At 38.8% G+C, this 27,401-nt stretch overlaps 1 protein-coding gene across 2 annotated transcripts in view; it reads right to left on the bottom strand.

The window, feature by feature from the left end:
* MSH3 (mutS homolog 3) overlaps positions 1–27,401 on the bottom strand; it is a 113,588-nt gene that overhangs the window by 69,548 nt on the left and 16,639 nt on the right. For both annotated transcript variants that reach the window (XM_040540627.1, XM_040540626.1), the window contains exons 9-10: positions 4,872–4,984; positions 3,404–3,518 (exon numbers count right to left, since the gene is read on the bottom strand). In XM_040540627.1, coding sequence (XP_040396561.1) covers positions 3,404–3,518; positions 4,872–4,984 — 228 coding nt within the window. The remainder of the gene's footprint in view (positions 1–3,403; positions 3,519–4,871; positions 4,985–27,401) is intronic.

The following is a 27,401-nucleotide window of genomic DNA, read 5'->3' as shown; positions in this document are numbered from 1 at the left end:
ACAAAACAAAACTTAGAAATACAAAACATAGTACAAGTACAGAAATAAGAGAACCTGGAAGGAGTAGGAAAGACAAAAATAACCTCCATCATTTTTAGCCTGAATTAGTCTTCTCCCCTTTCTCCACCGAACTCCCCCCAAGGGGTGGGCCTGCAGCCTTGTTCTACCCAGATGGCTGTTTGCTCTCAGACCACTTTCCTTGCATGCAGTCTCAGCATTCATACAAGCTCCAAACTTCCAGAGAGCTGCCACCCTTCTGTGGTCTCCAGAGATAAGGCATATCCTTTGCTGAGTATCTCTTTGGGGTGTGTGAAAAACAGGCCTTTCCTTTTCCAGTCCCTCATGCTCCTGAACTAACCCTGAAACACCCCAAAGTCTTTTCACTACTCCTTTCTCAGAGTCTTACACATTGTGAGTGTGGGAAATAAACCTATGCGTTGTCTCATATACATGATTATTTTTGGAATTAACACACAAGAGATATGGAACCCATATACACACCATTTCTTCAATTTCAATGACATCTTCCCTGAAAATTCAAGGAAGACCACCATTTTAAGCTGAGTGCATTTACAATTTGACTTCTCTCAATTTCACCTCACAAACTCCTTTCCACTCCTATTATGAAGTAAAATCATCTACTCTCTTGTTGAAGTCTTTCTCTCTTTCTTCACCTCCCTCATAAGTCACTTTAGCATCTGTCTCTGGCTTCTCTCTTTTTCACTTGTCTCTGTCTTCTACCTTCACTGCTGATAGTTCTTCAATCCCAAAGCTACTCTCCGCCTTCAGAACACAGCTGTTTTCTCCACAATTCCCCAACATTCTTAAGCTTATCTATCACTGGTCAAACACTAAGAACTACAGTCTCTCTCTTCTGTTTCCAATATGCTGGAAAGCATGAACATAAAACAAAAATACACTGAGACACATTTCCCAACAAATGCTATGCAAACGATGATTTTTCAAGCAAAACTGGTTACTCAGCTGTCCTTGAAAACCTCTCTAATAACGGTGTCTCAGCGGGCAGAGTTATTAGAACATACCAGTAAAAAAGTTTATCTCATTCATTGTTCAATCTGCTTTTATTTGATGTAGCAGTTCCAGTGCAGCCTAGCCAAATCCTAGGGTCCTACAGTGGCACAAACGCTTTTCTTTAAAAAGTAAAAATAAAAATACTGTTTTGTTTATGAACTTAAAACTGTATTTCATATCTTCTCCTGAATATTAAACCAAAATTAACTTCCCCCCAGTAATGAAGATCCCTCATCATTTATGTGATATTTCATGAATGATACTATTAATTTCAGATGGAATTCTGTTCAACTGGGAGAAGAGTGTTTGGGCGTTTATCAGAAGAAGGTACAAATGTGTAAAGAATTTTTTTTGTCATTCTTCCTATCAAATAGGTCTTTTTCATCCAGATCTGTGTCACACCAATAAACTGAAAACTATCTCACAGCTCTGACTTCATGCTCACTGACTGATCAGTATATGCTCACTGACCTGAATTCTCCTAGGAATTTTAAGTTGCTTGACAGTACAATGAAATTATCTCTCTTCTGTTTCCTGCAGAATCACAGAAAATCTACGAACTCGACACCCTTTGTTTTAAAGCCTCTTCCTTTTCAGCATTTATATATTTCACTGACATTAGAAAAAAGTATTTAAGTTGAGCCTGGCTCAACATTTGGCTGACTTCACTATATGTGAAGATATGTGACTCATTTCAATAGATGTGACACTTTAAAAACGTCAAGTAGAAGTCAGTATTGGGTAGTCCAAGCAGCAAAAGCATTAGAAATAAATACAGTAGAATCCAAGCTCCTGAGCACAGGAACATTGTTATCTTGAAGAACGTATATTATTTCTCCATAACATATCACCAAGATACCAAACAGTTCGTTGCATCAGATGAGTGGGAACAACACCACAGTGCTAGGACACCGCAGGTTACAGTACTTCTTGGGGGATGAAGCAGGGGGGAAAGCTTAGAAGACACCAGAGGAATTGCCTTCTCATTAGCTCAGCAAAGTTTTTGTTTACATTTTAATGGTACTTGTAGAGGGAAAGAGGGGAAGTGCAATTTATGGAAGAAAATCCATTCCAAAATCCAGAATACCCAGTTATATTTAATTTCCACATATTATAGAAGATATTTGAAAATTGTTTAAAGCTGACATCTGCAATCATTTTTTAATGCAGTTGCATTTTAAAATAAAACAGATAATGTAAGATAATAAAAGATAATAAAAAAGGGAACCCTTCAAAATGAGGCTTGAAATTCTAAGAATTTCATGCAACATGTGAATGAGCTACAGACAACAAAAAGTATTTCTAAGTTTCTAGTTTGCAGCCAGGCTTATTTAGGTAAATACTGGCTATTTACAGGACAGAGGCATACTGAGACAGCCAAGAGAATATTTTGAACAGGATCCATGACAGAGAAAGCTATTTTCATGAAGCATTTATTAAGCCTTCATGATATTTTCAAACCTAAGCCAAATCGGATATCAACCTTTCATACGTCTGCAAAAAAAAAGGAGAAAAAGATGCTTGAGTGGCAATATCCTTCTATTTTCTTTTGATTCCACCTGTATAATATTATTATAATTTTGAGTACTCACTTCAGCATATCTAATAAATCTACAAGCTGTAACTACCTAAGGGAAGATAAGTTTATTTTCATGGCTGTGTGTTTTTCTAGTAACCTTGCACGAACAGTAAAGATCTATGAACAAGTTTTTGCAAGACTTGTTCCCTACTCCTAGATACCACTAAGCCAACTCAAGGGATTTTTCAGAGAGCCAGGATGTGCTGACTGTTTTCTTTTTGCTTGTTAACTGGATTCACCAACAAACCTATCTGCTGAGTACTGTCTAAACATTGCGATGTTAGCGTTTATATCTGCTTCCAAAGTTACAAGGAGGAAACATGATTTACACACCTCCATGGCAAAATAAAACAACATCTTACAAAACTAAATTACAGCATAAAAAGTTCTTAAAAAGCTGCCAAAAAAAGCCTTGGTTCATAGAGTAAAACTGAGCTTGAGATATGATAGCTGGTATTTATTGACAAATGGTACAGTTTACCTCCTAGTATCTACAATTTTTGCACCTTGTTCATCTTTAATAACACTTGGCTGCAGTAGCTGCTCATTTACATTAATGATAGTAATGTCTATAAGAACATACTTCATAAAGAATCTCATGAAACACCACTTGGAAAAACAAAATCACTTGATTCCTTCAGTTCTGATTAGGAGCTTAAATTTTATAAAGATGATGTTTATCACTCCAGGTGGGCTCATTTCATTGAAAGGAAGTTGCCTGTTAAAAGTTGCAAGATATCCCTGGTACATGTATTGGTGCTTTGAATTGGAAATTTATATAAGGTAACTTACCTTGGATTGTAAAGCATCTTTTCTAAATTAAATTCTTTGAGGTATGCAATTACTGCTGCCAGAGCACAAATAACAGGCTTATCCAAGCTTAGTATTACAGATAGTTTTTGAGGACCTAAAAGCAGAAAAATTTCCATGTTAAATTACTGTTTTCCACGAATGCATTTTAGAAAAAGTATAATCTATATTTCAATATTTAATCTAATAAAAATCTTTATTATGTGTATAGTGTTCTATGTTATCTACAGATCAACACAAAGTGGTTCCAAAATAATATTTATGGTTCCAAAAACTGTAGACTTCTACAATAATGAGAACATATTACGAAATTCAAAACATTCGACTCCACAGGTTTTTCCTCACAAAAATGAGTAGCTGTCAGCATAAAAAATTTCTAAATATACATATTAAGTACTGAATTCTGAAATCTTGAAATATTGTGGGCAACATCTGCGCAAATTAAAACGAATAAAAAGGCCTTGGCACATGTACTGATGATTTATCTGCCTCAGCAAGTTTGCAAATAAGGTTCCATCTTGGTAAGACAGCTATTTGTGTTACATAGTGTCTCTAGACAGTGCTTAACCGCAGTTCCTATTCCAGATGCAACAATAGTAAAATTCACTCCATGATATCTCAATATAAAAGGATTTATTTTTTAAATGAAGTTTTGTCAGAGACACTTTTTTAAGCTGTTCTTCTGTTCTTAGAGTGTCAACACGCACAAGAACTTAAAGAAACATTTCAGATGTATCATTTCCCTCAGTTGCAATATATGTGTGAATTTATATGTCTAAACATACTTCTTCAAGACATGAGAAAAGAGATGTTAGCCTTGCATTCACTTGTATGTAAATAACATTTGTTCTCAAGGATCACTTCCTCCAAGCCCAAAACTGGTCCCAAAGTGCAGAAAATGAAGCAAAGAGTAGCAGGAGGCCTGCATGGATGAACAAGACGCTCCAGACTAAAGCATAAAAAGGAAGAAGATGAAAGGTGGAAGCAGGGACAGGTGACCCAGGAGGAATACAGAGACACTGTTCAAGCTCGTAGGGTTTAGGAAAGCCAGAGCCAACCTGAGATTGAAACTGGAAAGATACATGAAGTGCAACAAGAGCTTCTACAAGTACATCAGCAGCAGAAGTAAGACAAGGGAAAATACAGGCCTGCTACTGCATGGGCAAGTGGATCTGGTGACAAAGGACATGGAAGAGGCTGAGGAACTCAATGCCTTCTTGGCCTTGGTCTTTGCTAGTAAGATTTGCCTTGCAGAATTCCAGGCCTTTAAGACCAGTGAGAAAGTCTGGAGCAACGAAGATTCATCATTAATAGAGGAGGATCAAGTCAGGAACATTTAAATAAACCGGATGTAGACATGCCCATGAAGTCTGTGATGCACCCAAATGTATTCATTCTCTATGTAAAAGCTAATGGGATGCACGCTTCAAAGACATTCTGAATTACCTACCTGTAATATCAGGCACTTCTTTTGCATAAAAATCTGTAATTAGTTGGAAAGCATGTGTGTATTCAAAATGGTGGTTTCCCATTCGTTCTATCCTAATTCTGTCATCTCGTAACCTGCAAACAAAATATAGATTGACTTTCAACATTTATGCTCCTTTCAAAAAGGACAAAGGTAGGTTACAAAGCTGGACTTTCTTTCCTTTTTCCAATGTTAGGAAGAGAATGGGTAGAGAAATGATGAGATTAGCTACTCTATGATTGAGAACATTTTGAGATTTATTTTTGTTTTAAAACTTCCTTTTTCCACTGCGAAACAAACAAACAAACAACAACAACAAGACAACAACAGCAAACTTGCCCAAAAGAGACTTAAAGAGGTTATATAATATACCTGCAAGGTAAATATATTTTCATTAGTCATAAGAAGTGTTTACTTTATCTGTTCTTGAAATCCTATGATGGTAAAACAATCAAGCCACTCTCATATGTAACCTTTTACCATATTTAATTATGCTTTATCTTTAAAGGCTTTCTTCACTGCTGTGCAATTTGCTGCAATATTAACCTACTGCACTTTTCCTTATAGGCAGCAGAAGTATTCCTCTGCTTTATTCCCTAACTATCTAAGACTCTTCTCTTCCTTGTGCTGAAGGACTCGATTTTGTTCAGTCTTTTTGCAGAGAACATATGCTAGGCCTCTCAGCATCCCACGGTTGTTCTTTTGCTCCACTACTTTTGATCAGTATCTTTGAAGTTTTCCAAAGATGGACACAGAATTCTGACTTGGCATATTCCTCAGCACATAGTTGAGAAAAAGGATCAACAAAAAGTGCTTCATCTTTGCTACAATTTCATTTTTTCTAGCATGACATTTATGACTGCTGTCCAGCTTGAAATCTGTTAAGCTCACTTTTCTGCAAAACTGTTCCTTTGCATTCTGTCCACTACCCCATATTTGCAAAGTCATCATTGCTGCAAACATTCAGCATCTTACACTACAGAAATTACCACATTTCTGTCATGCTACTCATCCAGGCTGTCAAGGAGTTAAAAATAACAATCTAGTCCTCCCAATATGCCTGCAGTTCCTCCCAGCTTAACAGGATCTGCAAATGTAGGAAACCTACTGTTCCACCACTGAGCCAAATGAGCTCTACTCAATGAATCCTTCCATGCAGACAGCAAGTAATCGAGAACTACACCTGCAGAGGATTCCATCCAGTTTTGCAACCCAAAAGAAATTCATCTAGCCTATTTCTTGTGACCCCTGCTTCCACAGCCTACTTATTAAGACAGTGGAAGAACCTTAATTCATCGAACCATACATGAGATCCAAGTTGCTCAGTACCTGGCTCAAGAGATCTGAGATGCCAACACCTGAGTCCAAGAAAAGTGTCTGTGCAACATTTACGAGACACAACTTTTCTACGCTGCTTGTTTTTACAAACTGCTCACTGAAATTAAAACTGGATGCCACAATATCAGCTGAACTTGTACAGCTGTTAATACATCATCTAATACTTGTGATGGTTAAAACAAACAAACAAAAACTACCAAGAAAAAAAAACTACAAAAGAAACCCTGCAACCTTTGAGTATAATTATATACCCCCAGACTGAGCACTGAAGAAGCAACTGGTATAAAGCTGCCAGCAAAAGATGTATATAAAGCCTACTCAAAGTATCCAAGCACAAGTCTCATATTACCATGGGACATGAATTAACCAAGTACTCCTAGCACATTGGAATTATGCCAATGAGAGGGATGTGTAGGAGTTATAGGAAGGAAATAAATCAATACCCCTCTTGCAGTGCTTTTCAACTTCACACACACACAAAATAAAATTGGCATTACATATTCTGTTCTGAAAAGATCGATATATCTCTGAGGCTCAATTCTTAAAAATGGAAGTTATTTTCCTATAACACTTGTCAAACTAGCAGTCTTAGGTTTTTCTCAGCACATCCTAGATGATCCCTTGCTTATTTCAAGTGTCTTAGTTTTAGTTGACTGATCCAATTAAGTTTTCAGTCTTCAGACCCACTGGGATTCTCCTCTGCTCAAACCCTATTCAGAACATGCAAACATTTTTAAAGCAAATGGATTTACGTAAAAGACAATTAGTCTGTGTTTCTCAACCTCTGGTAGCAATCTGCTATTTTTTCCTTTCATCTCTCACCTGGTCCAGCCTTCACAAACAATCTGCTCTAACACATCCATCCATTTTGCTCATAAATAAATTCACTACAGCATTTTGCAAGAACACTTGTTAAGCATTAAACTTTTTAAAACATGTTGAATTCTATCTAGAGCTTAGCAGAGTACAAAGCTTTGAATCTTGAACCTGTGAGAGAGCAGGTCTTTTCTTTTGACCATGGCTGAGCAGGGACTTAAAGAAATTATTTTTAAAAATGATTTTATTTTTCATTTCTAGTTAATATGTTCTCCTAACACTGCCTTTTGAAAAAAAATAAATAAGAACTTTAACGACTTTTAATTTAGAGTTGAAGGCAAAGCAAGAGGTTTCGGAATGTAATTCCGAATTCGGACGATTCACACCACATCTGCCTGCTTTTAAAGTAAGAGCTAAAAATTGTCATTTTCTTTAATGCATTTGTGATTTTCTTTCATTTCATAACCAAATTTAACCAACTCCTTAACATAAACTTTAGCAAAGGATAGCAACAATCAATATAATTTGACTGACTTCTTATTGTATAATACTTTTGTTCATTAACCCCATTGATAAGAAATTGTTCAGTTTAGAACTAGACCATCCAGTGATTTGTAAAGACTTACACATATTTTAGTGTTTCTATTCCAGATGCCGGTATTGCCAAACAAATATCTGATATCTTGTCTATCTAAAAGTATACATATGATATTCTTGACCATGTCCAAAAAATGGAATATTTTAGAATCCTGTTCTACATATGGAGAACTTTGAATTTTTATCAACATGTATCAAAACAAAATTTGCTACAGAAGGTTTTCATGTCTGTCCTTTACTTAGCCACATGCCCACCCACAGGCCATTTTTCTGATTATAGCCAGAATGATATGTTGATGCTTATGTTGATGCTTTGTCTCTCCAGCTACCAATGCCTATTTACATCAGAAGTCAACTTGCCATCAACTTTTGTAAACATCATTCTTGTCAGAACATTGACAATGTAGTGCTGAAAACTAATACAGTATTTTATTAATAGCCTTTCTAGCATTTCTTAAAAGAAACAAGCCTCGTGTTCCCATGACACTGGTGGAGCTAGTCACTACAGAGACCACTAAGAGATCACTACATCTGGGGAAAAAAACGATCTTAAGAGGAAGACTGAAAAAATGGCAGAAGCTGGGAGAATGATGAACAGCATAAATAAAACTAATGTACAGAATCTGGATCAAGATATTTAAAAAATAAAAAAATATTGTAAGGATGAGCTTGCATATAAAGGCCAGAGCTCTCAACAGCGTGCTGAATAAAACAGGAGTCACTTCATTACTGCTGTACAATTCAAAACTAAATATGCAAAAAGTGTGTAAAGAATTCTTCAAAAACAAAGACGTCAAAAGTTTTCTTAAAGCTCAGGTAGCCTTCCTAAAGAAAAGTAAGTAACTGCAGAGTTTTACCTTCCAACTACTACCCTCCCCTGTCAGTTCCACTTCAGGAATATTTAACTGCTGGGATGCGGGCACCCAGCACTTTTTTGTATATCTGCATATCATAACACACGTTCATAAATGATACAGAATTTCAGAAGGCAGACCTCTGCTCCTAAAATTTAGTAAGATGTTTTTGTTACTGACGCTAAGCATAGATTTATTAAGCACAAATAACTGTTATTTAAGTGTTCCTATACACTTTAAAAACTGCTGTTTTCTCTGCAGTTCTCACAATCCACTCTGCTGGGATCACCAGCTTATTACAGTAGGGAAAAAATGCCTACACTGCACAGCAGAGCAAGGTAACCTGAAAGCGTTAATCCTCTCAAATATCCAAGTACACAAAATGACTTTTTCTTATTAACATGCTTAGCAGAAATGATATTTCTTTTATTTTTCATCACTGTGTTGCCTTCATCATACAATTTGTTTCTAGCTCAGGGGCTGTAGCTTTGAACTTATCTGTGAGAGCTGGAGAACAATCATCCTTCCTTTTTTGGTGATACTTGGCATGAAGCTCCAGTAGCTTCTCTGGCGAAGTCTCAATGACATTTCCAAGCAGCTGTTCTTTTGGCACTGACTGCATACGTTTTTAGAAGCACAGCTTTTTTTCTCTTGCCACAGTAAAGCAGTTTCCCACATTTGCTCTCAACAACCTTCAGATACCAGAGATGGAGACAATGCTGTTGCAAGGAGATTGGCAGCACAGACACCTCCTCTGAGCATCTGCCAGTCTCAAAATGATATAAACCACTGATGCCTGTAATAACCAAACAATAATTATCATGTGCATGTTATCCATACACTAGATATAGTGATATGTACATACACTTCACCCCACAAACCTCCAGTTTTTCGAACATCCTGTCCCAAAGCCATTACGATGCTAGGAGCTGCTGAAAAGCCTGGAACCAATACTGACACACTTTAATACATATATATATATATATATACACACATATACATACACAGTAATACATACTTATAAAATATATATATACTCATATGGAAAAACTTGGGAAAAGTCCTTGATTATCTTTTACAATCCAACGAATTATCAACACTTGTTAATGTGTGTGTCTTGATTTCCTTCTAGTCACCTTATCAAAACTACAGATGAGCAGAACCCCCAGCGCATCTCCAAACAAAGCACCTGGATCCAAAAAGCTCCAGAAAAGTTTCTTTTAGCTTTAGGAACTTGGAGACAGGCACTGTCAAAGATGTTGAGTACACAGGCAAAGATGCAGAGTATCAGAAAAGCAAAGACCACTTTGCATAGGTACTCTATGATACTCTATGCCTTCTGTAAGAACAAAACTAGGTACTACAAGACAAAACACAAACACCGTTGTGCTCCAGCAGTTACTACATCTACAAAATAGACACGAGACAAATCTTCTCCAGGCTCTTTTTATCTGCCTATATGAGGAACGGGATGAGATGCACTACACTTGTTTTGGAAGCCAGCAGAAAAGATCAAGAACTGCTGGGAAAGAAGGGAAGATTAATAAGAACCAGGGTGGATTTATAAAGGAGAAGAAAATCCCATCAAATCAATTTAATTTTCTTCAACAGTATAGGAACAGGTTCTGTAGAGAGAGAAGAAGCATACAATTTCCTACATGGTTGATTTCAGTGAGGTTAATTTATAGCATTACACATGACATTCTCATAACTGATTTCGATTTTTCATAAACCTGATTTACATGAAAGCACTTATTACAGAGTGAGCACATAACTGGCTGGAGAACAATACTCAGAGTGGTACCAGGGATTCACTGTCAAAATAAAGGAACGTGTTCTGCAAAGTTCCGTGGAGCTCGATGCTGCACACGGTAGCATTCAGTACTCCAGTTGTCACTTGGACAATGAAACAAGGACAACCCCAGTTAACTTTCCACTGCTGTGAAGCTGAAGTGGCTGCACAGAATGTTAGAAAACTAGACTTCAACTCAAAACAATCTGGCATGCTGGAAAAATTATCTAACAAATGTGAGTTCTCTCCAACATGTGTAGCTGCGAATAAACAACACATGCACAAGTAGAATGGGGAATGAGCATGAAGAAGTTCTAACTTCTAACGTAGTAGGAGTTCTGTTCATTAAACATCCAAAGCATATATTGTTTACTTGCATAACAACGACAGAGAGCAGTTCACACCCAATGACTAGCACTATTTGAAGTGATCTTCAGTCCCTTTTGCAGTCGTGTATCAGCTTACAGAACTGCTGTTCAGAGTCAGCAAAGCATCTTCTCCGTGCTACCAGCAATATTCCCCTTTGCATTTTGGAGGTGTTACGTAGCACATGACACTGGGAGGATGTAGTGCACCCTGGCGTGGTCTCATCAGGGGACTGACAGCACACCAGATTCCTCTGCCACATGCTTGTTGCACTTACCATCACCTGCACCCCTGATGGTGACACAGCTTTGTAAAACAGCTGTGCAGGTTTGTCCCCAGAATCACCGCTGGCACCACAGATTCTCCATTCATGATCGTGCCAACCAGCAAAAAAATCTCTCTACTCTCAGGACTTCAAATAGATTAAAAAAAAAAACAATGCAACATCAACACAATGACAAAACAAAACCAAAATATAGTAACACCCTGCCTACTACCTGCCATACTATGCTAACGCTAACAAAATAATATTCTTACAATCACACCCCACTATGGAAAATGCCTCTGTCTGAATCAAAGTGTGAGCAAGGAGAACGTGAAGACACATCCAATCAATTGCTCGTGGTAGCTTGGGATGACCCCTGTGGCTTGCCTCTCTCTTTTCTGCACAACAGGAAGTCCCTCACAGCAGGGCACGTTTTGTCGCCCTGTTTAAGTGGTCTGCGACTATTTCTGCTCTGAACTTTCTGACATCAGTTATACAAATTTAAGGTTGGAAGTTTCCAGCAGAACTTGCACACATTTCTTTTTCAGAAAGATGATTGTGTTGTGGTGCCTTTCTGTCAGGGAACAGTTCAACAAATTCCAGATGCCTTGAAACACATGGGGGGATGGGGATCAAAGAAACAAAACAAGACTGAAAAACAGCTTTTTGCTGGCTTAGCCTGGCTAAACGGCACAGCAACAGGAAAGCGAAAATACGGTGACTGACGGGACCACAATAGCTCCCTCCGATCACTATTTCTGAGGTACAACGTGACACCCGCTTGCCACCAGCAAGCTTTTGAGAGCACCGACTGTTGTCTCAGGCTCGTACCACAGTGCTCTTCAATCCTCCCTGGGGCCAGAAGCGTAGTTTCACTGTTTGCGGTTGGTCAGCAGGAACACTCGTCCCTCAGGGCCTCTCACCTGCTGCCTGCCCCTCCTGCCTACAAGTTCTCCTAACAACGCTGAGTGCCAGCAACACCCGCAGCAAGCAGAGCGGAGCCGAGCATCCCACCACCCCGACTGGGGCACCTCCACAGGTCGTGTCGTCCATCCTCCTCCTGAACAGGGCCATTGCCAACACCAGGTCGCTTCACAGGGCTGTACGAGCGTCTGGCACTGCAGTAACAAAGGAGCTGACAGAAATGAGGAGCGGGGTGTAAGAACAAGCCCAAAATGAATTTTAAAAGGATGGATCAGCCACAGCCGCAGGAGCTGCACCCCAAGTTCCCACAAAGAGCAGCACAGGATGATGGCACACATACCTACTAATGTTGCAACACAAAAAGCACAACAGTTACAGCTGCCCTTCACTGAAACCACTACGAGGAGACGAGTGCCAAAGTTTTCAAGGACGTGACCCGTACTAGAAACATGTAGAGATCTGCTGTTCTCGGAGAAGCACGGCACAAGCGGTGTTTAGGGAAAAGAGATTTAACTTCAAGAAGCAACCTCAGGGTCAAAATGAAGAGTCCCATCCATGCAAAAGATTGGAAAAGAAACCAGAAATGTAATCCAGGAATTTATATCACCATTCTAATCTGTTTCTGATATATTTCCCCCCCAGAAGCCAAGTATAATTAATTCTGAAATGTTTGCTTTTACAAAAATGATGCCCTACCTCTAAACACTGTTGAATCAGCTCATGTAAAGAAGTAGTTAATGTAATTTCATACTTGACCCAGAAAATCTACAGCAACCAATTAATACTACTTTAAATTATCCTGTAACACAGTAATAACTGACTGTCAGAACTCCCCCCAAATTGTAACCCTTTCTTTTTCTTTTTAAACCAAAAGGGACCTGTCAGAGAACATCTACGCCACCAGACAACAGAGTGACAAGCAGAAAACCTCAGCTCTGCATCACATATTCTGTTAGTATGACAACATTTCCTTATATAATTAAGACAACATCAAGTGCTTTATAACATTAGCAATAAATCAAACACCAGGAAGAGAGCAACAACTAAAAGATGCCAAAGCATTATGTACAGGCAGACCAAAGGAAAAGACGACAGAATGACCTTAAAATAAAATGAGTTTTGAAGCTCTAATACAAATGTGTATGGTGAATTTTGGACCATCACCTTGTCCCAAAGGTCAGCATTTGCAATATCCCCTCACAAACCCACACCTCTTTCACAGTGTTATACATCTTTGAAAAGTGAACGCCCTGCTCTTTGCATCACAATGTCATGTGTTATCAGATCATATGTGTGTTGATTGACAGGAACGTGAAACTTTTCTCCTTCTGAACAGCAAAAACTTTTGAGCACAAATCACTTTTCTTTGTTTCTCTTCCTATCTTTTTGGAAATATTTCCCACCTATTAGACCTTGTGGTGAAGTCATAACTGCTGTTCTTCTGTCAAATTGCTGCCTATTGTCATTAAACTCAGCATTACAACCTCATTCTAGGATCAAGCTGATGGAGGAAAACTTGGTATAGTACGACTTATTCAAAGACATACTTACCCTAGCAGCAAAATGTAATGGCCCAAATCCAATTTGAGCAAAGTCAGTTCAATGTTTAACAAAGTTTCCCACACATTATACTAATCTCTCTTCCCTTATGCTGTGTCTGAACCAGCAAAATCTCTATGGCATTCCTAGTTTAATATATTTATTATATACCACTGACCTTCAAAACATTCAAAATTATCTGGAACCTATACACACATATGCAAAACATTTAGCAGTTTGTCCAAGAAAGGAAAGGTAACACTGTTAAAATAATCAAGAATTAAAAGCAGACGACTACAAGACAACGTGTTTCTGCAATGAATCTCAAATTCAAGCTAAGACTTCTCCACAGGATTAAAGACACTTCTTCACCCAAATCAGTGCTGAATATAGCGGAACATACCAGCTACAGAGAATTTGCAACAATTCAGAGGAGTGCAGCTGAATTATGATCTGTGCATTTGCCCAGGTTATGGATAAAAGCATATTCGACTAGCACAGATTAGAGAGCATAGATGTGAAGCTGAATGGAAGTCATCATCTGCTTATGAAACACTATTTCCAACAATTACATAAGAAATAATGGAGATGGTGACAGAGTCCGTCCATGTATCTGTTATAAATCATTTTAAACTAACCTCCCACACTTCTACCACAGCTCTACCTGCCAAGAACTGTCAAAAACATAAATCCTCTTCTTTAATCAGCATGAGAATTGCTGTGGAAATATACTAGGATCACTGAACATGCAATACAGACCACGCTCAGAAAATAAATTGCTCCTGCTAGCAGGAAGGCCATACCCGGATTTTCCACACGTCAGTGTGCTGAAGCCATCGAGGTTAGCAGCTCCAAGGAAGGGCCTGGCTGCTATTCAGGCACACACACACCTACCCTTGCCCTGCAACGACACAGTATGCCCGATGCTTGGTCTCCAGCTCTGTGTAAGTGAAGCTCAGAATCTTTGATAACGAACAAACACATATTTGATAAGGGCAAAGCAAAAGGGAACTCTTAAAAAACGACAGTCTGGCTGTTTTGCTGAGTGAGACTGGTGTGTTACAGGAAGAGAGAAAACGTGGAGGTCCCCCAGGGACAGCCCGAAGCAGGGAGCAGGCCAGGGAGCAGATGGCTGTACTTTCCACACAGATGTCATGTGGGAATGGAAGAGCTGAAAGGCCTCCAGGAAGAATCTATCTATGCCTCATCTGCATTACAGAGAGCAATATTCTGACCCCTATCTGGAAACCGATCAGCAGTCAAAACCGGCTACATGTAACTAATCCTGCACGCTGATCCATGGCTTCGTGTTCACAGCTCGAGAAGCCCTGATGCAACAGAGAGAAACTATGGGGAAACTGGAAATTTTCTTCTTTCAGTTTACTAGAAGTGCAGATCGTGGTTCAGAGCACAGACTATTGCCTACCATTTCTCCCACGCACTCCTCAGCCATGTCCTGTCAGGAGAGACTTAACTTGTTCTCCAAGTGGCAAATGTCACCCAGCAATATGCACCTGAAGAAAACCTCCCATTTCAGGAAAAAAAAAAATTAAAAGGCTGAATGCTCTTAATACTTTGCATGGCCCTGTAAGATTACAGACCAACTTAAAAGAAATTGAACAGGAAAAAAAAAAAAAAAAAGAAGAAGAAAAGAAAATACAGCTCATAACATCTCACTTTAATTTACATTTGACAGGATGCTAGGTACATCACGGTTTTGCAGTTATGCTGACAGGTCATACCTGGTACTCAGGAGGAAAACCTACAATCGTTCTTGAATTCCTTGTGTAAAACACCACATTACTCTAAAAAGTTATAGCAAAAAGAAGGAGGAATAAACATCCAAACTATCTGTCTTCACAATTCAGATAATTTTATCCAGGTATTTTTCCACAAGATATGATACTCTTAACTAACCTTTTTTTTTTATTATTACTTTTAACTACCTGCAGAACAAGTGTCTAATTTATATTCTGACCTGAAACTTTTCAGTGGCTATTCCTCCAGGTATCACCCATCCTTAAAAAAGGTGGGAAATACATTCAGCGAAGCTGCAGAGGAGAAGCACACCAACACAACAGTGTTTATATACAGCACAAGACTGCATATCAGAGTCATATTAAATAGATCTGCATAACCCAACGGGAAGAACAATATGGCTAGGCTACACTGTGCTAATTGTAATTCAGCTAGCAGAAGTAAAAGAAGCACAAAGCTTCATAACCACTGGTATTTGCTGATGCTCATTTGCCTATTTCCTTTAAAATTATACCTCAATTATTCTTGTCACTTAGACATGCTTTTTCTACACAGATAAGGGAATTTGGTATGAATTTTGTGCAAAGAGAAGGCAAGAAAACATATCAGGATAAAATAATTTCAATACAATGAAGGAAAATGATTCTTGTGGCAGTGAAAGCAACCTCACATTGGGCCACATTTGCCCAAGTATGATAAGATTGAGAGAAAGGATTATTCCTCTCCACTTCATATTCATAAGACCATACCTGAAGTACTGAGTCCAGTTTGGGCCTCCTGTCACACATCACAAGACACACATCCACAAACCGGAGGGAATCCAGAGGAGTATCTCTAACACAATTAGTGGGCTAATTAATACAGCAAATAACGGCAGACTAAGGAAACTGTTGGGTTGGGTTGTTTTGTTTTTTTCTTCTTTGTTTTGTTTTGTTGTTATTCTTTGTTTTCCAGGACAGAGTAAGCAAAGGGGGCATCTTATACCTAAAAGGCATACAAAAAAGCCTAGAGCAGACCCTTGTCTTAGCGGCACAATGAAACAACAGAACCAGACAGTCACAAGTTGCAGCCTAATCAAAACTCTGCTTGGACTTTATGAAAAAACTCTTCCCCACAAAAAACAGTTAAACATCAGAGGAGGTGGTATAGACAGCCTGGGGATATTCCATCCTTGAGGATTTTCCAAACTGGACGAAACTATGTGCAACTGAAGATAACCCTGATTTGAGCAAGAGGTTAAGCAAAATGACCTCCAGAAATCCCATCCAAGTAAATTTTTCTTCCCCAGGATTCCAGAAAATAAATGATTATACAAAACTGTGAAAGTTATTAAAGGCAACATAAACCATTAGCAGCTTAACTCCACAAATAAGAAGAACATACGAGTCTGGCTGTATAGCTTTTCTTGCCTTACAGCACTGTTCTGCCAAGCTGTTTCCTCTGGGCTGTACAAAAGAGATGAGCATAGAATATTTAATTTATTGTTTATAACAATCTACTAATGACATCAGGAATGGACCAGAGGCTGGAATAATTATGATTCTAGAATTGGGTTGTGACTACATCGTGATCTCACAACCTACTCGTACAAAGTCCTTCTCACACATCCCAGAAGCTCAAACAGTGCTCTGAACAATGGACACTCTTTTCCAAAAAAAGAGGGATTTTCCATGCAGGAATTCTCTTAATAAAATATCTTGGCTTGGAAAACATCATCCATCCAGTAACAAGGAGAGGAGGAGACACGCTTTCCCATTTTTTGTGAGGAAAGTTCATATGGAACAGGACAGGGAATACTATTTAAGCTCATTGTCCAGCCATATTTTTTCTGCTGAGAGTGTGGCACAAAGTCTTTTAAGTTATATTTTGATTTCTGGCATACATAACTTGCTATTCACATTGCATTTTCCTCTCATGCCACTTACAGCATCACTTGAACTGAAACGACATGATAGATTATATAACTATTCAGTCTACTAGATTTTACCTTCTTTTTCCCCTCTATTTGGAGGATTAATGTTTGGGACACATAACATGTTAAAGTCTCCTCTAACGGTACAGAAATAACAAGCTGCAACAAGACCATGCAGCTGTCAACATTTGTAACTACAGATGTAATTACAGACCATAAACAAACTACTAAGCATTTCCATCCCCAAATCGAACCCACTATGCTTTGAAGAAGCTTCAATAATCAAACTATACGTTATTATAGAGTTTGCTTTTGTAGGTGGTGTATACCTTTTAAGCCTTATCATCCTTTTTAAGGGAAGATACAGCTGGAGGTTGCTAAAGCATGTTTAGCAACCATCTCACAAAAGGAAAACTGAAATAAAGATTCCATGAGGCCCTTCTTGTACATTGGGAAAATAATTCCCAGCCCTGGGAATGAACGCTGTAAACCTAATGGACAAAAGATACTCTTCCCATGCAGTAAATACTTGCACATTTTTAGGCGTTAAGGTAAGACAATTTGGTAAGATGGAGCTTGTCTTCACTACATGCCTATTTTACTGCTCCCAATACAAGACCCGAGCCTCTGAACCACCCCGCTGTCAGAGGACTTTGTGTATGTAGAAAGGAAAACGCAACCACACGTTCAGCTTTAGTCATGCAATGCCCCCCTCTGGGAACAAAGCATTCTGACATGCTAGCTGTGTATGCCATGTTTTACACGTTTTTTCTTTCTGTGCCTACTGAAGACTTAGCCTGCCCCCATACGAGAGCACTATATACCTGTAGGTTCTGGTCACCCAACGTGCATTCAGCTAAGAAACTACACTTTAAACCTCACTGCGTGAGGAGAATTTGGCACGGGGAACTTCTCATCTGCCTCAGAGGAAGAGCTTTACATGTTTTGTGATGTTTTTAATAGAGGCTGCTGGACAGAAAACACAGAACAGCTGGCTAGTCAATTATACTTTTAATTAATGTTTCCTTTGATAAGCTGATAGAGATTTAAGAATCCATTAAATGTGATGAGATGAACTTGTTAGTTTTTCAACAAATTATTTTAGGCTTTCCTGTGAGATGTACAAAGATGGTTAAACACACTGACATTTCTCATACAGTAAATACTGAGAATGTTAATAATTATGCCCTCTATACACAAATTTTCCTTTCACTGCCATATTCCTGTAATTAAGAATGGCACATTTTAACCATGAATTGCTGCTTACCTTTACTTACTATGAAAAGTTAACAGAAGTGAAAAAGCAGAGAAATTATCTTTCCCTATGGTTTACTTTAGTCTGTAACATACAGGTGCTGTATACCATCTACCTTTCAAATCACTGCTTTGCTAGGATTTGTGATCAATGAGCCAAAAGCAAAAAGCTAGTTAAATTATTTTACAAATGGAAAATACATTTGAAGGAAAGAGAGGAAGGCAGAGTAGCTTTAATGGTACACTTTTAAAGAAAAAATGAAAAAGGAGATCAGGATTTGAAATTGAAACTGAATTTATCTCATGTTTACACTTCAGAAGCTTCACTTTAAGTGAATGCTCTCTCTGGCAAGTGTTCAGCCCAAAATAAAATTCTTAATACCACACAACTGCACACCATCTCTGCAGAACTCAACTGAAAATGGAAGTGACAGAGGTTTTCATTTGTTTGTTTTTAAATTACAGAATTAAAGAAAAAAATGGTATCTTCTACTAGCAACTGTGATTTACTCTGATTTAATAGATTTTATAAGTCAAGACTTGACTTAGGGAAACTGAAGAATAAAATTTATGTTACTACCCACAGATGAAATGTTTACAATGCCAGAGGAATAGAGAAATAAAACTACTAAGTGTAATTCTGTTTATTTTTGTCAGAGAAAGGATTTTAGCACACAACTGAGAAAAATCAAGAGACACATTGGCTTCTTTTTATTCAGATCCTGTATTTTAAAACACACAAAAGTTGCTGGCACAGTACTTTGAAATCTGTCTATAAAGAATGTTCCTAACAAAAACACAGGAATTCCCTTCAACAAGCATAATATAAAAGGTAGATCTCTACATTGTACTCACAGTAAATTGTGATACATAGACACACCTGAAAATACATCCCTCTTAACACACATCCAATTCATGTGATTTGCATCTGAAATACTACTTGAATACAGACCGCAAAAAATGGAAAATAGACTTCAGTTTCAGGCTAAGTCCTCTCTCAGCAGCACATTTCTTTCCTTCATAAGTCACCATACTGAAGTAGGATCAATAAAATCCATTCTGAGGTTCCCTTCCAAAGGATGTTAAAAATCAAATACAGAATCACAGAATGGCTGGATGTGATCCGAAAGACCATCTAGTTCCAACCCCCCTGCTGTGAGCAGGGAACCCTCCCACCAGACCAGGTTGCTCAAAGCCCCATCCAGCCTGGCCTTGGGCACTGCCAGGGATGGGGCACCCACAACTTCTCTGGGCAACCCGTGCCAATGCCTCACCACCTTCACAGTAAAGAATTTCTTCGATATCTAATCTAAATCTCCCCTCTTAGTTTAAAACCATTCCCCCTTGTCCTATCCCTACACTCCCTGACAAACAGTCCCAGCTTTCCTGGAAGGTCGCTTTTTTTTTTTTTTTACTGGAAGGCCGCTCGCTGTAAGGTCTCCCTGGGGCCTTCTCTTCTCCAGGCTGAACAACCCTAAATCTATCAGTCTGTCTTCACAGGAGAGGTGATCCAGCCCCTTGATTATCTTCACAGCCCTCCTCTGGACTTGTTCTAATACTTACTTCCATGTCCTTCTTGTGCTAGGGCTGCAGAGCTGAGCGCAGGGCTCCAGGTGGGGTCTCACGAGAGCAGAGCAGAGGGGGACAATCCCCTCCCTCGCCCTGCTGCCCACACTGCTGTTGGTGCAGCCCAGGACACGGTTGGCTTTCTGGGCTGCAAGCACACACTGCCAGCTCGTGTTCAGTTTTTCATCAGCAGCACTCTCAAGCCTTTCTCCTCAGAGTTGCTCCCAGTCAGCTCATCACCCTGCCTGTATTCGTGTTTGGGATTGCCCCAGCCCATGTGTAGGACCTTGCCCCTGGCCTTGCTGAACTCCATGAGGTTCGCACAGGCCCACCCAGGTCCCTCTGGATGGCATCCCTTCCCTCCAGCGTGTCGACTGCACCATTCATCTCTGTGTCATCGTCAAACTTTCTGATAGTGCACTTAATCCCACTGTCCCTGCCACCAGTGACAATATTAAACATTATTGGTCCCAAGACATACCCCTGAAGGACACCACTCATCACACTGGTCTCCCCCTGGACAATGAGCTGTTGACCACTATTCTTTTAATGTGGCCATCCAGCCAATTCCTCATCTACCAAACAGTCCATCCATCAAATCCACGTCTCTCCAATTTAGAGACAAGGATGTTGCATGGGATTATATTGAAAGTTTTACACATAACATACTCCTTTTTAATTACATTTGCTAATATGCTAATTATGTATCACACATTGAATAAACTGCCATGTAAATTTCAATTCACTTTTTTAACATCAGAAAGCTACACAATAATTATTTATTAATTTGACTGAAGCCCCTCTTTTCCTTTAAACCCTTTCAGAGGCAGCTAAGGTAATACCAAGAGTCAAATATAACTCCTCTGTAGTAAGTAACCCTTTATTTGCATGGTGAAGACTCCTAAAAAGGATGTATATACCTTGACTGGGTAGCCATTTTTACACTTTTTGCTTTCTCTTCTGTCGTTCCCCTCACTGTGGAGCATGACACCACTGGAAACAACTCTGGCACGTGTCACCCTTGAATCTACAATATGAGCAGCACAGAATTATTTTGCAAATTGCAACATGCAATGATACTAGCAACATAATGAGTAGTCACTCTCATCCACTTCCCAGCGGTCCACTACACAAGTGCCCCCAGCAGATTTGCTGAGGCTATAGTCAGGTATTGAACGGATGGATGTAGTCAAGAAAAAGAGTTAATTACCTTTTCATGTCAGAGCTGAGGGTGTTTGTCTCATCACAGTCCTTGCTTAGGCTTTTTATAGCACTTCTGACTTCAAAATGATCCATCGTATTTCAAAGGGCCCTACACTCACACTAAGTTACAGAGCTCTTTTCTGCCTGTCTTCCATACTGCCACAAAAGTCATCACTTCAAACCCAGTATCCCTCTGATGGATTGTATGAAACGTCAGCCTCAGACGAATGTAGATATAGAACCCTGCATTATATACATACTCAGACACAGAATGACTGGACCAAGTAAATGAGGAATTTAATCTGTCTAATCAAAATCCTACATTATACAAGATGGCATAAACCCAGGGATCTTAACCGACAGCTGTATCCACATCTTAGTGTTACAAATTAAAAAAAATAAATAAAAAAAATGATAGTTTCCATTTTGCCAAGGCTCAAAAAATCACGTTGTGATTTTGCGTAACAAATGGTACATGATTCCAAAGTATGCACTCCAAAAAATAAATTAATGCAAGTTCATCATAACTGCATTTGATTATGACCGTTAGGAAAGCATTTCTTTACTCAGGCAACCCAAAGGCATTAGTATTCAAATTCATCTGCCAAAGTGAGTTTGCGGTCTGATTCTGTGCCTGAGTCCTAAGCAACAATTTATTTTTCAGAACCGGATCAGATAAATAAACATTTACAACTATATACTCTATTTTCAGTCCTTTACAGCTTAGTTTCTACAATGTTTTCCACATCTCCACGCCTCTACATACTTCAAGTCAGCAACCATTACAGTCCCTAGTAGATGAAGACCCCATCAGAGTCCTTCATTCTGCAAACCCATGTGAAAAATCTAGCAGAAAGGAGCAGCATCCCTGGCTTGTGTCGGCTAGAGAAAGGACAGCAGAGTTCCCCATGCTACGTTCAATTTTCATTCTTCAAATTCTGAAGCTGGCCTGAACAGACAGTCATTAAGTCAATCTGGTCATAAAATACTCACTCAAAAGAGTAGCAGCATTTTCTAGGTTGACTGACAACTTTCACCAATCCAATTTAAATGCAAGTATTCTCCACTGTCGTCAAAATGCTGCTGCACACACAACTGTACTTTTCGTGAGCTTTGATGGAGACCCTAAACTTAAATCAATTAATTGTACATTAAAATCTTGCCTAGGAAAATGGATGTTCCTCCAGATTCAAGGAAAACAAAAGTGAAGTCCAGTCATCAGTTTACAGTTTTCCTTGGCTATAGATTTTTTAAGCTCTTTGTAAGCCAAAGAATATTGGCTGAGCTATTTTTCTTTTTACATCTATGAATCTGTCATGAAATGCAGACTTTTGTTTTTTTTACAGACAAGGAGTTTACAAACCTGCGTACAGCTCATACATATACATAGATAGCAAAACTGGTACATTACATGCATATACTTTTACATCCACTAACTGAAAATACAGGTGCTTTTATTAAGTTTCAGAGACAAATGAAGGTTTTTTGTTTGGTTGGTTGGTTGTTTTTTTTTGGTCAAGGATGTGAAGAATAACAAGCATGCTGTATTTGCAATACATACAGAATGCTTTATGGTGAAGCATGATTTCTCTACTTAGAGACACAAATCCATGTGGAATCTTTTCATAGAACAGTTAAAACATCAATTAATACTGTAAGTAAGGATTTTTGACAGCTGCACAACTGATTATGTGTTCCTCAGAAAAGAAGGCCTTATTTTTCAGCCTTTTCCTCTTCCTACTTCCCTTTCTCTCAGATATAACAGGAAATCTTTTATAGCAAATGCAACACTGTCCTGAGAAGACCACCTTGCTCTTCACAGTGTTCTCTTGGTCCTTCCTCAAGCCCTGATAAGAGGTGTTTAGTACAAAGTGAAATGCATAGCCCAAAAGGAGTAAGACATGCAGAGAGATGGTTTGAAGTTAAAAAAAATAAAATAAAAATAGAAGAAACACTGAAAGTGTCCAGGTATGTTACCCTTCCTTCTCAGAACCCCGCACTTCACCAGCTTTGGAAGAATGAAGAAAGGTAGAAGGGTCTCACTTACATCCTCCCTATGTGGGGAGCTGCTGCTTCCATCTCCACATAAAGGTCCGTGCCAGACACAACTTTGCACAGGGGTATGTGACCAAAATGACAGTGCCAAGCAGCCCATTGCAAGGAGTGCATGAAATCTGTATGGAGATGGGGAAAAGGCAACCTAGAGACAGCAAACAAAAGGGCAGGTAGCATAGGTGTAAAGGGATGGTATGAAGGAATGGAGGGGCAGACAGTTGTCTTCCACCTGACAAGAATCAACAGAGACAGGCACAACATTAACAAAGATGAGGAATGTAATGCATTCAGGCATATTTGTTAGAAATTGTTTTTAAGTATATCCATCTGCTTCTCTGCAGAAAGATCCTTCCATGTAAATGCAAAACAAATATACATACATAAAAACTTTCTGCATTAAAAAAATACTGTAATAGTAAGATTTTTACTGGAAAATTTAATTACTAAAACAATTTCAAATTCTTTATTAACTCAGAAAATATCCATGCAAATGTAGGAGTAAACTTAAGTACGAATTTCTTACAATCATTTTTACTATTCCAAATTCCCAGGCAAAGCATCCATTTTTAAAGTACACTGTTCATAACCCTAATTTACTGAAAGCACCTTACCTATACTATACATCAAATGAACATCTGTTAAGAGAGACAAATGTTGTAAACCAGTCAAGCACAAAATTGGACTATTAAAGATAACCTGGAAGACAAAGGCTTGTTCCCTCTTTCAGTTCAGGAGGCTGACAGTACTTGAGAACCCATTTCAACTTCATTTTCTTCAAATTAAGAAAATGAATATATTCTGTTATGAAAAATAAACACATTTCATAGCTTTTCTCTCTTCCGTAACTTAAGGTGGGGAGGATGATAGATGCATAAAAAGGGAATTAATCTTCTCTCTCTACTGTCACCGCTATCTGTATGCCAAACATGCACAGAGTTTCAGTCTTTTTTCCTCCCACACTACCCTCACTTATATCACTATATTGTTTTGATTAAAACTGCTTAATTTCTAACCCCTAGCACTAACAATGATGGCAGGGAAGGAGAAGTAAAACTTGAGGAATTAACACATCCTAGGTGTCAATGATGCCAATGTTTCATAGCTGAAAATTTATGTCCCAAGTCAACTTCTAAGGAGAATAAATTACAGAAGAGAAGGTATTATTAAGAAAATCCTAGGACTTAAACAAATACACCAACAAACTTACACAGTCTGTTAAAATAAAAATTTGCATGACAGCTTTAAGACCTTAAGAATCCTCCATTTGAATGTCTGACCTATAGCTGCAGGTTACTGGAACATTTCCACTGACATCTGGAACAAATGAAAATTTGTAATTCATATTCTGGTAATAAGAATGAGTTGGCATCATTTATATATATGCTGCTTCGCCATATGTTAGCTCCTTCACAGTCAACCAAACTGTACAAACACGTTCACCCCTGCAGAAGTCCAGCTAGCTTACTGCTCGATGAAAACGGTCACGTTACCTTCACGTTACGCTTCACGTTTCCTGGAAGTCACCACAGAACAGCGAACGTGCAGGGTAGCCTAGAGTATGGACTAGAGTAGCACCAAAGTACCAGCGTAACTGTATCCTTAAAAAAGGATTTTACCCTCATCCAAAATTCACTTTCATTCCAAAAAGAATTAGCAGCTTTGCTTGGAGTTCAGGTATTTTTAAAAAGAACAGCCCCTTAAATTTTGTTCTAGTCACCTCAAAACACAAACAAATGGCTGGCTTACCCTAAAGACCTGAGTGCTCCCAGTATCTGTACAGTTTTGTACAGAATTGCTGAGACATTCAACAGTTGTGCACATAGTTTTTACCTGTACTTCAGTACAGGTGAGACAACTTCCACCTGTGTGTACAGGTGTGTGCCTCCTGTCCTCTCACCTCAGCACAGCACGCAGTTGCTATACTGACAATTGTACAACTCTCCAGTTTACACAAGCCTGTCAGATATAATCACCAGCTCCACAAAGAAAATCTGTGATGTATATGACATCTCTACTACCTTATCAGCAAAGCAGACTTCCGTCGGTAAATGCTCACTTCTTCAAATGATACTTGCACTATCTGAAAACTGGAAATTAAATTACTAATGTGAATTACATTGCAATAACAACACCATTTGGGTGACTTTAATCAGAGCAGTGACCTCCAACTCAGGTTCAAAAAATTTCAAATGTAAATCGTCCCTTCAATGTAGAATTATTGAACGTGGAAATTTATTACTATTGTCCACCAAGCCAATTAATACACCACAGTTATTTTTCTTACAGATATCTGGGGAAAATTAGTTGTTACAAATTGGTTGCCATCATCCACTCTCCCCCTAGTAACAGGGCCAGCAGCACTCCAGATGGAGGTGCCACCTGCAGGAGGACCAAGGTGCAGAGCTCCAGGCACCAATCTGGATTTGTTATCATGAGCTCCAGCATCCTGCCCAGGTTGAGAAACTTCTAAAGCTGCTGTGAGAAGTCAACTGTATACAAATACATACTGAGAGAAATAAGCAAGTAATATCATAACAACCAGAGAGGACAACAAAAAGTAGAACTACTTACACGTCACCTTCTCCTGCAGTTTTTGTTCTCTCCTATAATAATGAATGAAGTATGTGCCAAAACATGAAAAAAGAGTATTTCGATTCTCCTGCTTCTTTCAGTATGGTACTTTTTTCTAATTAAAAGTTAAGTTTTTTGACTGTAAGAAGTTGCACAGCCACCCAGATCAATCTAATCATTTTTAATTTAACAACTGCCAGCTCAACTGCCAGGAAATAAAAACAAAACACTAAATCATGTACATGACTAATCAGTGCAAGAAAACCACAAATACAGCTCCTGAACACAACCCTTTTTTCATGCAGTTTGCAATTACAGGAAAAATAATGAACCTTCAAGCCAGGTATGAACTACCAAGGAAGCTCATCAGTGTGCGCGGCTTCCTTTTTGACTGGAGGAATTTACAAGAACACATTGGCTGGGCAAGGCCCACAATCGCCTGCTGTTACTCCATTGATGGAGCTAACATTCTTTTATCTAATTAGTCACCCAGGCTGAGAAAAGCTCTCTGAGAGCACCTGCACTACATTCAGACAAAGTGCTTTGAAACTTTCTTCCTATGTTTTCCCAGTGACACAACTCCAGACTCATACCAGAACAGTAATTTCATCCAAAGTATGCGTGTCTGTTGTGTCCCGAACTGTGAAGGGCAGTAAGGTAGGCAGGGATGAAGGTCATCTTCACACATAAGAAATCTGTCAAGAGATTTACACCACACATTTCCCTTACCTGGCAATGTCACAGAATACAATAATGAACTCCAGTGCTGAGAACAGCATCTGTTTCATGACTCCAACAAGATTAAATTGAAAAACATCTTCCAACAATGATTTGATAATGCTGTTTTTTTTTTGTTTCTTTTTTCCATGTCTGTTCAAACCAAGTAAGCTATGGCATGACTGATATTCTTCAAACAGCTCTCTATACAGCTGAGTTGCCCAAGCCACGAATTGGGTTATTAGCAGTGCAAAAGGCCTCTTTAATCCATAAACATCTGGTCAATAATACATTTGTGGTTTTTTTATTTACAGAAAATGGCACATATGCTGTTTTCATACTTGACTTGCTTTTTTCCTGCTGCAAATTCCACTGCCTGTAGCTTCCATTTATACTAAGCATTCTCAAGATGTTTGTCACAGCTTGCCTTTCACTTAAAAATCCATGGGAATATTACAAAGCATACAAACCACGTAACCTCTAGGATGACCCACTGTTTAGATACTTTTCACTCCTTTGTTCAGTAATTTCATCTGCAATACTGTTTACTCTTGCTGTAACCATTTGATGTCTTGTTTTTGCCTCTACTAGCCTTCTCCTCCTTGCTCACCTACAAGCCTCCTGAGCTCAGCTACAGAAATGCACGCACATAACTGCTCACTGTTTTAAAAAGTCCTCGACAGTAACTTTATGAAAGCACCCTCTGATCTGAGCCATTATCAGCCACATATGAAGATCCACAAAATTAAATGCATCGTATATTTGTTTCCAATATTTCACTGAGCTCATTCCAGCTGAGTTTACCCATTCCCTGATGACAAATTCCTAACTCTATCTATGAGAACTATCAGCCATGAATAGCACTACAGACCAATACATGCAATAAATCAGCTGTAGCTCACTCCTTAAAGGACAGTTGTACTTCCCGTTTGTAGGAATCTCGAGCACTGCTCTATTCTACTATGGCACCAGACATACTGAAACA

The sequence above is a fragment of the Cygnus olor genome, chromosome Z, assembly GCF_009769625.2.
Source record: "Cygnus olor isolate bCygOlo1 chromosome Z, bCygOlo1.pri.v2, whole genome shotgun sequence".
NCBI lineage: Eukaryota > Metazoa > Chordata > Aves > Anseriformes > Anatidae > Cygnus > Cygnus olor.
The sequence above is the reverse complement of the archived record's forward strand: the minus strand, read 5'-3'. Positions and strand labels throughout refer to the sequence as shown.